The sequence below is a fragment of the Palaemon carinicauda genome, chromosome 30, assembly GCF_036898095.1.
Source record: "Palaemon carinicauda isolate YSFRI2023 chromosome 30, ASM3689809v2, whole genome shotgun sequence".
Classification (NCBI taxonomy): Eukaryota; Metazoa; Arthropoda; class Malacostraca; order Decapoda; family Palaemonidae; genus Palaemon; species Palaemon carinicauda.
In genome coordinates, this window is record NC_090754.1 from 6,996,055 (window position 1) to 7,011,054 (window position 15,000).

The 15,000-nt window shown below is 32.5% G+C and overlaps 1 protein-coding gene across 1 annotated transcript in view; it reads left to right on the forward strand.

The window, feature by feature from the left end:
* Nucleotides 1-15,000, forward strand: part of LOC137622904 (nephrin-like) — an 838,006-nt gene that overhangs the window by 672,752 nt on the left and 150,254 nt on the right. Inside the window, exon 9 of the mRNA XM_068353453.1 lies at nt 10,332-10,459. Coding sequence (XP_068209554.1) covers nt 10,332-10,459 — 128 coding nt within the window. The remainder of the gene's footprint in view (nt 1-10,331; nt 10,460-15,000) is intronic.

Sequence of the window (15,000 nt, forward strand, 5' to 3'; positions counted from 1 at the left end):
ATATATATATATATATATATATATATATATATATATATATATATATACAGGCATACATACATACATACACATATGGTAGGATATTGATTGAGAAAATAAGGTAGGTGATGGAAGGACTAACTTGGATAGATATATAGGTTAAGGCAAAAAATAGGGTACCTAGTTCATGTGTTTGTTAAAGAAGTTACGGGGAGATTCAAAGTAAAGAGAACAGGCGGCGAGAATCATCCAAGAACATAGAAAAGGCTTATTAGAAGTCTATAGAAAGGCAGTATGCAAGGTATTGGGAATGCATGGTATGAATAATAGCTTTATGAGAACCGTTAAGAATTTGTATGATGGAAGTGATGTATGTGGGTAAGAGAACGCTTGGTTTGGTGTTAAAGTTGGTCTAAAAAAAGGGTGTTATATGTCTCTGGTGTTATTCAACATTTTTATAGAATGAGTGATACCAGTTGTCAGAGAAGAACAGTGGATTTGGTTAAGGATATGAAAAGGAATTAGGAGCCGAGTAGTGTATGTTTTATGTTTGTAGATGCTATGGTGCTAATTTGGGATTATAAAAAGAAACGACAAAAGCTGTTGAAAGATTTTGAAAGTCTCTGTAATATGAGAAAGGTAATGGTTGAGAGGAATGATTATCATTATGGACAGTGGGAGAATGGAACTAGTTGGTTCGTAAAAGCATCTGAAAGTGGATATAGAAAAGGAAGATTGGAGCTTGGAGAAGTAGTGAGGCATAGTAGGAGAAGCAAACGAGGTACCAAGATGTGTGAAAAATATTAGATTAAGACTTACACTGCTAGCTGTATTCAATATTGAATGAATGAAGGGATTGTTGAGCAATTCCTTCCTTGGGGAAAATAAATGTTAATATTGAATATAAATTAAAAGAAGGTTGGAAGTGTTAATATGCATGATGTGAGCAGTATATGTGTTATAAAAGGAACCCATAAGGTGATGAATTTGAATATAAACACGCGGGAAAAAGTAAGCATATGTGAAAGGATGAATCAGAATATTTTGAGGTGAATTAGTCATATGCAAGCATTAATTGATAATCATTAAGTGAAATTAGTGTATAATTCAGAATAAGTAAGAGTTCAGGAAGACACCAGAAGGATTTACTGAATAGATGTGCAAGACGTATTGGACAGGAAAGGTCTCGATGTACAGAAAGTGCATAGATACTTCCATGGGAGGGTTCAATGGCGTGTGTTATGGGGACTCGACGTCCTCTTGATGAGCCTTTATTTTAGAAGTATGAAGAGGCTAATGATTGGAAATTCATCCCGAAGTTGAAAATATTGAAGATGTATTTACACATACACTATATATATATATATATATATATATATATATATATATATATATATATATATATATATATATATATATATATTCATATATATATATATATATATATATATATATATATATATATATATTTATATTCATATTTATATATACAGAAGACCCCTGCCATACGACATTAATCCATTCCGGAGTGGGTATCGTATGGTGAAAATGTAGTATGGCAGGCAATAGAATAGCTAATGCGTGCAAAACCCCGGGTAAAACCATCAAAATTTTATGTACATATTAAAGATTAGTAACCTGATTGTATATTAAGTACTGTACTACTTATATAAAATATACATGTACAGTATATAATTAAATAACATTATAAATAGAAAATATATACTGTACTGTAAGGGAAAAATAAAATTTTATTTACCTTTGGAGTGATGTGACTTGAGCTGGTAGTGGGTGGAGGCAGAGGGGGGAGGAGACGGCAGATATAAAACCCTATCAATATTAATTACGTTACACTTAATAATATACTTATTTTTTTTAAACACTTAAAATTGAAAATGCTTTATTTTATTATTTTTGTCTTTTGAAATTTAGAAAAAAAAAAATCCTAGAATTTGATTTTATTCAGTAGCATTTCTTCATCTTTGCTTTACTCTTTTTTAGCTTTTTTTACTAGAATCACTCATATCATCTTTGGTTTCTGACACTTCTCTTTTGGAGAAATATCTATCCAAAGAAGCCTGTTTCTGGCGACTCCTCAGAACATTTCTAAAATGACTCATGCACCTGTCATTTACACTCTCCATAAAACGACCGGTTTGAAGTTTTTTTTTTTTTTTTTTTTTTTTTTTTTTCCAATGAATCTCGTAAAGTTTTCATACCAACCGATAGCTTCCCTTATTTCTGTCGATGTCGTTGCTTCTGTCTCGCCCCCCACTCCCCTCATCCTCGCCACCACTAGAGTGCTGCTCCTCTTGAATGATGGTCAGCTGTACTGCCTCCAACTCCTTCAAGTCTTCAGTCATAAACTCCTCCCTGTGCTCCTCGTTAAGGTTATCCACGTCAGCTTCATCGACAACAAGCCCCATGGACCTCCCGATTGAAATTATCTCCTCAACATCGCCCTTAGGGGCAGGATGATCAACGGCTTCGTTTTCGGTTGAGGGTTCGAAACCTTCGAAGTCGCGTTCTGCCACAACAACTGGCCACAGTTTCTTCCATGAGGAGTTCAAAGTGCGCCGTGAAACATCATTCCAAGCTTTATCGATCATCTTCAGGCATTGAACGATGTCAAAATGCCCTTTCCAAAATTTACGGATTATGAGTTGAGTGCTTTCGGTCACTTCGAAGCATCTTCTGAACAGATGCTTCGTGTAAAGCTTCTTGAAGATGGCAATCACTTGTTGGTCCATTGGCTGAAGGAGATGGGTGGTGTTCTGTATCAGATAGAAAACCTTGATGAAGGAGAAGTCCGGATGTATGTTGGGCTCGAGGCCAGGAGGGTGACCAGGGGCATTGTCCAGTACCAGGAAACATTTTAGAGGAAGGTTGTTCTCTTCTAAAAATGTCTTGACAGCAGGACTGAAGCAGACGTTTACCCACTCAATAAATATGGTCCTCGTGACCCAGGCAAGTCCCCACTGGCATTTGCACAAAATGCAAGGGTAAGTCTGTCCTTCATCAGTTTATGGCCTGGAAGTTTCTTTTCTTCTGATGTGTTATATGTACGACGAGGCATTTTCTTCCAGAAAAGGCCAGTTTCATCACAGTTAGACACTTGATGAGGAATGTAGTCTTCTCTGAAAATTAATTCCTCAAACTTCTTGAGGAATTCGTCTGCTGCTTTCTTGTCAGAACTGACCGCCTCTCCATATCTGACGACTGAGTGAATACCAGTCCTCTTCCTAAAGAGATCAAAACACCCATGAGAAGCCTTGAACTCTGAGGGGGAGCTTGCTGCTACGGTCCTTCGTCTCCGCTGTCTCTCTGGGCTTCCACGAGATCAGCGAAGATGGGGCTCACCTTGTGCGAAATTACCGATTGCGTGAGTGTATCACCAGCGAATTCCTTCTCTTTAATCCATAGTAGAAGGAGTCTCTCCATCTTGTCGGTGATTGAGGTCCTTCCACTGGCAAGGACAGTCATGCCTTTAGAAGACTTACTTGCTTTAATGGCTTCCTTGTTCTTGATAATTGTACCAATCGTCAACTGGTTACGGCCATATGCACTAGCGAGGGTAATGATGCGCATGCCTTCTTCGTATTTCTTTATTATCTCCAGCTTCGTTTCCATAGTAATCATCTTCTTACTTCTCCCTTTAACATCACTAGCAATCTTGGGACCCATGGCTAACGAATTAAAGTGGGAATTAAGCACTAAAATGCACAAAAAATACGATATCGCAAGCACTCACACGAGATCAAGTCTTTACGAAACACACGCAAGTTTCTGAGCTAAGCGGGCGATTAACAAAGAGAGAGAGAGAGAGAGGCCGCATCTCTCTCAGGTATTGTGGAAGGGATTTTGGCCAATAGCATATCGGCATCATAGTGATGCCGTGACGCCGACCAATAGCAGACCAGCATTTTAGTGACGTATGCAGTGACATATGAGCGTGGTGTGAAGCGAGTGACACGCACAGTCATACGTGCACCTACCGCCAAGTTTGAATTTTGGAATTCGATGCCGTAAGGTGGGAAAAATGCTGTAACAAGGGGACGAAAACTTCGTATTCCATACCGTAACGTGAAAAAAACATAAGCTTGGGACGCCGTACCCCTAGTGTCCACTATATATATATATATATATATATATATATATATATATATATATATATATATATATATATATATATATATATATATATATATATATATATGACAATTTTGCTACTACTTGGTACTAGGACTATTTGTCCCAAGGACATTTCGCTACTAGCCACATGTGATTTCATCCATATTTAGAAACTGTAGTGACAACTAAGGAAAAAGGTTAATGATATCTATATTAATAGAATGTATTTATTCGGCTGATAAATTTTATTTAATGAACAAATGATAAAATTAAATCAATATATATATATATATATATATATATATATATATATATATATATATATATATATATATATATATATATATTAGCAAATTTTTGGGCAATAAAACATTTAAGTTTAATATGAGGGATTGCTTTTAAGAAATCCTCCTTTTTGCTGGATCATGATTCTGTACCAAACGTAAGATACACATGTTGGACTCCCTCTACTTCTTTTGGAGCACTTTCTCTCCGTGTTTCAACTTTAACAATTTTATTTTTGGTAATCTGTCGTCATTTTTTTAAAGGGCTTCAACGCGTGAAAACTTCTCCATCGTCAAACATTGCGACTACTATGAGTAGGTTTTTCCACATCCACTAGCGAATACTTTTAATTTTCCTAATTATTCATTTTTAACTGAACGAAAAGGTGTTCCACTTGTGCATGCCTTTCCCTTAATATTTGCCATAGCATCCTTTGCACTCACTTTCGCTGCAGTCATGCTATGATTATGAATTCCAATACACTTGAACATATGACAACTATCATCTGAAGGAAGCAGCGCTTTGCAAGAGCGCTTTTCACGATGCCAATATACTGTGTATTTGGGCAATCGACATTTTCTTTGTTTATGGTAAACGTTGCCTCCATTGTCTATTCATTTCTTTTCTCCCTTCTCAGATTCTATACACTTGCTAGAATCCATTCTATGACTGAGGGGGTGAAACAGATATACAAATATGAAGGTAACTTTGAAATATGATTAGTAAAAATTTAAAAACCAATCGTTTGTTTGTAAAAGTATGCTGTCTCGCATACGATGTTTATAATTAAGTACTTCATAATATGTAGTTGAGTTGTCAAAGAAGCGAGTAACGAAACATATCGTTTAGTAATGAAGTAGTTAGGTACCGAATTGTCATTAGGAGGAATTATCCTAGTACCAGACTGTCTGGTACCAAATTGTCCAGCACTGAATTGTCTGGACACCATATATGTATATATATATATATATATATATATATATATATATATATATATATATATGTATGTATGTATGTATATCTATTTATCTATGTATCTATATATATCTATATATATATATATATATATATATATATATATATATATATACACACATATATATGTGTATACATAATATATATATATATATATATATATATATATATATATATATATATATATATATATATATATAGATATGATATATAAATATAAGTATATATATAATATATATATATATATATATATATATATATATATATATATATATATATATATATATTAGTAACCAAGCCGAAAACCCCACGGGCCTCATCAGGGAAAATAGACTAGTGTAGGAAAAAATGGTGAAGTAAAGAATAAACTTTCAAAGAGGGATGAGAAATAGGATATATCAGGACAAACAACAATGTTAAACAAATTAATAATATATAAACTGTATATTGAATCATATTAAGCTAATGAAGTTCTTATGGTCTAGCGCATCTATTGAAAAGACCAATTCACAATTTGTCACAGCCTAAATGAAACCTGTAGAATGCTGTGTAGTATTGGGTATTGTAAAACAAAAAGAAGGGCAGCTGGAGTCAACTGGAAATCTGGCACTACATACTGGATGGTATAGGCCATGAATACAATGGAGATTTAGGTTCATGAAAATTCATATATAATATGCACAGTGCCAATTGACCGATGGTGTTATGTATAAGTATCTAGATCAAATACAGTATTAAGAATTTAGTAAACCCGAAGTTATTATCCATCAAGATAAGATGGGAGTCAGTTGCTAGAGACAAGAAATAATAAGAATACCCAAAACCTGGCCGAATAAAATAGATAAAACATTTACTGATGATAGATAGGTCTCTAAAAGTGTTTTATAATATACAGTTTTGTTGCAATTAAAAAAAAAAAAACGACGGATCGGACCTGTTACTCAAATTCATTTGCAATAAATAATCATACCTGAAATTTTAAGAGAGCTACATGTACGGTAGATATATATATATATATATATATATATATATATATATATATATATATATATATATATATATATATATATATATATATATATAAATATATATATATATACACACATATTTATATACATATTATTTATTATTATTAATAACGATAGATACTAACTATATATAGACACACACACACTCACATATATATATATATATATATATATATATATATATATATATATATATATATATATATATATATATATATATACACTTCAAAGTAATAAAGTAATAAATAGTGGCATTTCACTTTTGATAATATAATTTTGTTTACCAAAAGCTCTCCATCCCATGTTTATAATTCTTTTAATTTTGGTGTCATGTCCTTTTTAATCACTTATTATTTGTCCTAAGTTCGTATATTCATTAGCAATATGCAGAGGTTCGTACATAACCCTTATTAGTTCTCTCTAGATATCCAATGAACAATATGTTAGTTTTACTCATTCATTTTCAGTCATCTGCAAATTATAATTTGTGAAGATATTCCACATCAATGTTAATTCATACATTTTCTAACTCTAAAATCTCGAAAATTTCTTCTAGGCAAGCTGTACATAATTTAAGGAAGATGTGATTTTCCTGTCTAATTCCTTTCTCAATCAGCATTTTCTCTCTGTCATTATGTAGTTTTAGGATTGCTGTACTTCTCGTATAGATATCTTAATCTGTTCTAACATAAGATTCATCTATTCCTTGTTTTTGAAGAGCTGTTATTAATGCTGAACTTTGACAGTATTAAAAGCTTTCTCATAATCTATTATTGAGATACACATTGGCTTGTCATACTCTGTTTATTTTTCCATTAGCTGGTTGATTACATGGATATGGTCAGTTGTTCAATTTAAGTCTAGCTTTCTTTCTATTCGACCTAATAATATTTTTATAAACATTTTATATGTTACGGAGAGTAAACATATTAGGCGATAATTTTTCAGGTCTTTTGTGCCTCCCTTTTTCTGAATTAGTATAATGATGAAGTTTTACCCTGCTGGTTGTATAGAGCGTTCTTGCATATTTGTTGTGTAAAGTTTAGCAAGTTTTACTATGTAATCTCCTCCATCTACTTTAAAATCAATTGTTATGCCATCTTCTCCTGCTCTTTATACTAGATTGCGTTGGCTTTTAATGGGGGAAGGCTCTAAAGTAGTTTGCATATATTTCACGAATTTTCACTTACTATTTTGGTGAGAGAGAGAGAGAGAGAGAGAGAGAGAGAGAGAGAGAGAGAGAGAGAGAGAGAGAGAGAGAGAGAGAGAGAGAGAGAGAGATTATTCATAAGTTTCGACAACTGTTTATATATATATATATATATATATATATATATATATATATATATATATATATATATATATATATATATATATATATATATATATATATGATCATCATTATCAGCTGGTATTAGTTCTCTGCAAAATAAAGACCTTAGTCACGTCCTTGCATTTGCGTCTGTTCATGGTCTTTTATGCCAGTCAACACCCCAAAACTTTCTTATTCCGTCTTCCCATCGTCTTTTCTTCATTCTCCTGTTTCTTTTACAATCTCCAGGGAAACATTTTTGTTATTCCTAATGTCCATCTATTGTCTGTTATTATATGTCCTACCCATGTCCAATTCTTTTCCTTACATGTTGTTAGAATATCCTCTGCTTTAGTTTTTTCGTATATCCATGTTGCTCTTTTTTCTATCTATTAGCAGTATTCCCATCATTATTCTTTCCACAGCTCGTTGAGTTGTAGCTAGCTTATGTACTAAGGCTTAAGTAAGGCTCCAAGTTTCTGATGCATGAGTTAATACTGGTAGGACTATGTTATTCAATACTTTTGTTTTTAGAGAAAGTGGCATTATACATTTTCATATATATATATATATATATATATATATATATATATATATATATATATATATATATATATATATATATATTTATATACATATATACATACATATATATATATATATATATATATATATATACATATATACATACATATATATATATATATATATATATATATATATATATATATATATATATATATATATATATATATATATATACTATACAGTTGCTAAATATACATGGATATCTCTCTCTCTCTCTCTCTCTCTCTCTCTCTCTCTCTCTCTCTCTCTCTCTCTCTCTCTCAAGCAGTGAAAAGTAGTGAAGTATATGCAAACAACTTTAGAGCCTTCCCCCATTAAAAGCCAACGTAATCTAGTATATTTTCAATAATGATGTTTGACCTGTTTGCAAAAAGAGACGAAACCAAGATGAACCGAAAATTAGTCATCTTGGCTTTAATTACCATAAATTACCAATTACAGAGCATATCCATTAAACTAATTACATACTCTTGGACATTACATTATAGTTGTTCAGTTACGCAATTTGCTTTGGTTCTTGTCTGAATATTTCTCTGTTTTTTACAGAAACTCCCTTCAAGCTAATTAGTCAGACCCTAGTTTAATAACGCTCTTGCAGTATTGTTTTTCAGTAGGAAAAATCCTGTCATAATATCCTTCCCTTCTTTTCTATTCCTCTTTTGCCGAGTCTATTCCTTAATTTCTTCTTTTATATCCATCTTTCTGTATGATTAGTCGTATTTCAGATATTTTTCCTCGAATTTCCTTGTATCCCTCTAATGATTAACAAGTAAATATATGTTAGAGTGAATACACTCCATTAAATCGTAATTGAAGATGAATAGAAAAATAATCCTCAAAAGCAGTCTTTTAATTCTTGCAGTAAAAACGTTACTCTTAGATCTCGCCCAGAAAGAAAAGAAAAGGCAAGTAAATAAAAGTCTCTTCCTGGACATTAGTTGACGAACTCCGACCATTTCTTCTTCCTTCAAAAAGAAGAAGAGACACAGCACAGAAAGACAACATATTTTGTCTCCATTAGTGAAACTTTTAATTAGGGAAATGGGGATTTTATATCCGTGGGATGCACCATAAAGCTATTTTTCCCCAGAAAGGAAATGAAGACTGTGAATTATCATTTGGAGCTATGGACTAGAATTTTCCCCATTTGGAGAAAGATTAAGGCCTTTTATTATCTAAGACCGGATGATTTATTTTAGTTTAATCAAAATACTCGCTGTTTTCATTTCTAAATTAGTGTAGATGATTAGGTGTATAATTATTCAAAAATATGATACATGTGAGAAATTAAAACGTGATATAAAACTTTGGAAAAAGAAAAAAGAAAAGATAAGCTCTACTATACGACTTTTTACCCAAACAAATTAGCATTTTAAACGGGAAGTATATGGTGCAGAAACATAACATTTTAGATCATAACAAATAAATTCCACTTGAGAAGAAACACACCAATGGAACAAAAGGGGATTTTTTTAGATGGATATAAAACGTGTGGACAGGAAATGGATTATTTATCTCACACAATTTGGAGAAGAACACACATTAACTTGGACCATTAAACCGAGAAATGGGACATTATTATAAACAGAAAACCCATCAACTTTGGTGAGGAAATATTGTGGACCTCAAAAAAGGAGTGTTTGTCACAGCAGACTTTTCCTTTTAAAGGAAAATATAAAAAAGTACAGAATGAATATCTAAATGAATATTTTGCATAAGGTTGAGACTTGAATGATTGAGAAAATATATGAGTGTTTGGTGTTGAATTTAGGCAGTGGCGGTTTGAAAGTCTCTAAAAGAAAGGATGCTTTAATTTATATATATATATATATATATATATATATATATATATATATATATATATATATATATATATATATATATATATATATGTGTGTGTGTGTGTGTGTGTGTGTGTATGTGTATAAGTTTATATGTATGAGTATATTTATATGTAAGCAATATATAAAGACCCATTTAACCATTTGAAACCTGAAAAGCGACGACGTCTAATATATGTCTTTTGTCCGCAGACCCTCCTATAGCGACGATAGAACTGGGAAGAGGCGTGACTTCCGTCGTGAAGGAGGGCGAAGATGTTTACTTCAATTGCAACGTGGATTCCAACCCTCCGACCTATAAGATCTCATGGTATCACAAAGTGAGTAAAGTTTTTCTTTTGTTCAGCGTCATTCAGGATGGTCTTAACGTTTCATAAATAAACACATTTCTTTTTCTTCTTCTTCTTCTTCTTTTTCTTCTTCTTCTTCTTCTTCTCAGCGTTAAGGAAAACTATAGTAACTACTTGAACATAACAATGATTGATATCTCTATAGGAGTCGGAAATATAATCCTTATTTCCACTAAGAATAATATCTGCATGTCATGATAAACCCATAATATACAACAGTGTAAATAAGAAATGGCCTCTTTTACAAGGGGATAGGACTTTTAATCTTAAGAACCAAGAACGAATTGTTTTTCTTATAGAGGCATAGAAAACTTTACGCATTAAATCCTTAGGATGAAGAAAACGTTGGAGTGAAGAAAAACAATTGCAGTACAAAAGGGAAAAAAATTGTTTTATCCTTTTTTCATACGGAAAAGAAAAATATATTCTTTCACATGTCGACAAAATCACTCGCCTCGTAATAAAAGAATATCGTTTGTCGGTGAAAGACATATAACGAAAAATATCCTTGTTGGGATACAGTGTCAACAACGGACAAATAAAGTTTCATTCTTTATATGTTTTACGTTTCTTTTTTTTTTATACGAACAACTTTATATTTGCTTTTAACCCATATTTTACTCTACTATATTTACGTCAGTTGCATACAATATTTGGATATATGTATACTGGCGTTAGGCTTCATTCAGATACGTATATATAATTTTATATGTCTATTTTCATTATATTTTTACGTAGACAACAGTATGTCCATCAATTTTCTTTTCAAAACGCATACAAACAGACACAACAGTTTAACAGGTATTGGCAATTAACTACAATGCAAAATCTATACATTTTTATGCCCCAGCGTTATGATCCTCCTAATATCGGCATTTCTTGACAATGATTCAAGCCCTGTACATCCTGTAGAGAATACATTCTGATAACAACACAGAAGGACGTTCATCGGATCAATATAACAGACTGGCTCAAATAATCTGGGCCCCGGTGAGAATATAACCAATTCATTGGACTGACTCAACTAGTCTGTCTGCTGTTACACACCATTATAGTAGACTGACTCAGCCTTTCGAGGCTACTGTGGGAATGCAGATTAATCCGAAAAATGATTCAGTCTTCCGGGATTACTGGGCATATAAAAACTAATTTTAGAAGTCAGATCTACTGTGCAGTTCTAAAACAATTTAGTGCACTAATTCAGTCATTCTAGGAATGCCAATTTATTGAATAGATGGAACAACCAGTTTGAGCTTATGTGCGAATATGGATCAACTGAGTAGACTTAATTAACCAGTCTGGGTTACAGTATGAATGTACACTGAATCAACCAGCAGCCCCAATTCAGCAAAATGTCTTAGCCACTCTGGAAACTGTCAGAATGCCATTCAATTTCGGAGACTGGCACCATCAGTCCTGACCAACAGACTGACTGAACCATCCGGTCGTGTATGGGAATGGGGATTAATTCGGCAGACCAGCTCCACCAATCCTGCCTTGTGTTTATCAGGGCGCTCCATCCCCCTTAAGGCTTTCCCCCTATCTTCCTCGTAATGGTCACTAACCGTAAACTTTAGCTGTAATTGTTCCTGTTTTATATCTTCGACGCGAGGGGGATCACCGCTCTTTCAGCCGACGCTGTTTTTATGGTTGATATTTTCCGGGATTCTATTTATTTCTTTATGTCGTTCTGCCCTTTATTGTTTTCGAGGATGATGGCTCTTTATGGATTCATAAGGGAATGGGTGTGTATGAACTGTCGTATTAAGTAAATCTATTTACGTAGATATATTTTTACTTGCGCACATAAAATGTTTATTCGGATAAACATTTAGTCATAAGTAAAAAAATATATTTAAAATGCTCTTATACACATTTATGCTAAGTAGATATACATGCATAATTCTGAGCATTCATGTGAAGGATGTATTCTATGAATACTGATACATAAAGGCATATTAAATTTATATACATAGATGTCCAATATATTTCCATACTATCTGGCTTATAGTATATATTTATAAACCTACAACTGCAAAATGTAGTTAAATACATGCAGTCAAGCAAAATATATCTAGATCCATTTATTCGTATATACAAGTTTTATTTGCATTGACATTCATAAATACATTAATATCACAAACGTGCACACGCATTTCACAGAATTCCTGAACAAACGGGCTTATAGAGAAATTATTCAAACCAGAGTAACAGATTCACAAATAGTTCACATCTAAATAGTAGCAGCGTCGTATACATTAGCATTATCTTCTAGGAGGTTCGGTCCAGGATGGCCCCTAATAATTAGTAATCTGGGCTCTATGCCAGATGTTCGTTAAAGGCCATTGCTATTGGGTTTGATACCCCACTTTTTAAAATTCATTTTCTTATTTCAGATTCTGTGAAATTACAATTTTTTTTTTTTTTTTATGGCTGGGTTAAGTAAAATTTGGAAATCAAATCGCCTAAGATTACATATAAAAATCAGGCTATATATCAGTTAAGTGAGATCGGTATTACTCTATGGGCATGAGTCATGGTATGGCAATGAAACAATCACCAATAGACTTAGTAGATTTGAGAATAAAGCCCTCAGGAGGATATAAGGAGTTAAATGGTAGGACAGGATTAGAAATGAAACTATAAGAGAGATTCCTCGAGTGCCATATGTGGATGAGATCATGGTGAAGGGTAGATGGAGATGGTTTGGGCATGCTCTTCCACGGCCTTGGCTCTTCGCACTCTCTAAGAGAGATTAGTTCACCAAACGTTCAACTGGGCTCCACAAGGCACTAGAAGAAATGGAAGACCCAGACCTACATGGCTAAGGACTATAAAGCGCAAAGTTGGAGATGATGAATGGAGAAGTATTGAATTAAAAGCTCAAAACAGAGACGACTGGCGAAATCTAACAGAGGTGCTTTACGTCAATAGGCGTAGGAGGAGATGATGATGATGATGTAGCTTTGGATAGTATAATTATTTAAATTTTTCATAGCATAAATCTTGAATACACCGATGACATTTGATCTTGCGATGGTTTAACCTTTTCTTCCGGTATATCATCCCTATACTGCAGACGATATATACGTGTGCATAAGTATCTATTCATATATATATATATATATATATATATATATATATATATATATATCTATATATATATAAATTATATATATATATATATATATATATTTATTATGTATTTATTCATATATATATATATATATATATATATATATATATATATATATATATATATATATATATATATATATATATATATATATATATATATATATATATATATATATATATGTAGGTATGTATATATATATATATATATATATATAGATATAGATATTTGTGTGTGTCTTTGTATGTGTGTGTAACCCTAAAACTTCAATCAATGGAATATATAAAAAGTAATAACTTCAAGAGATTTCTTGAGAGGGTGGAAGCCATATGTTTATCCGGTTATATTGGTTGTTATACAATTATTGTTTTATATATATATATATATATATACACATATATATATATACATATATATATATATATATATATATATATATATATATATATATATATATATATATATATATATATATATATTTCAAATAAGCCATATTTATTGACACATTAAAGTCTGGATTTTCTTAACAACCTCGGGATCAGAGCCCTAGGCGAAATCACTCAAAGACTATAGTATTTGTCCGGCCGGGCTTCGAACCCTGGTCCAGGATACTTGTGTGACATTGACCATACCACTCAGCCACGAAAAAAGATAAAATTTAAATGACAATTCTTCTGTACATATACCTGTCGAATTCAGGTTTCTTGTATTTAGAACTGAAATCAACCCATCTTCACCATCGTAGCTAATTGGTAGTTTTGTGACTTGGCATTCGATTAATGGTAAATTTTTCTCATTTTAACGTGTTTTTCATATTTCAAATAAGCCATATATATCAACACATTAAAGTCTGAATTCCCCTAAAAACCTCGGGATCAGAGCCCCAGGCGAAATCACTCAAAGACTATAGTATCTGTCTGGCCGGGTTTCGAACCCATACCACTCAGCCACTAAGAGAGATAAAAAGTCAATGACAATTCTTCTGTACATATACCTGTCAAATTCATTTTTTTTTTTTGTACTTAGAAAAGGAAAGCGTGAGTTGTTATATACTGTGAGAAGGGTGTATGTGCGTGTGTACACATATCTAAATAATTAGCAGGCATTTTTGTCGAGTTGCGTACACAAGTAACAAAATGAGCGGCCATTTTCATATACATTTTTCACCAGCTAAATTGAGGATGATCCGTAGGCACCTGAACCGATGTCTTTGCATCAATAACCTTAGATGTCAGGATGCCAGAAAACCTCAAATCAATCAATCAATCTTATTACACATTGTGTTGTATATATATATATATATATATATATATATATATATATATATATATATATATATATATATATATATATATACACACATACACACACATAT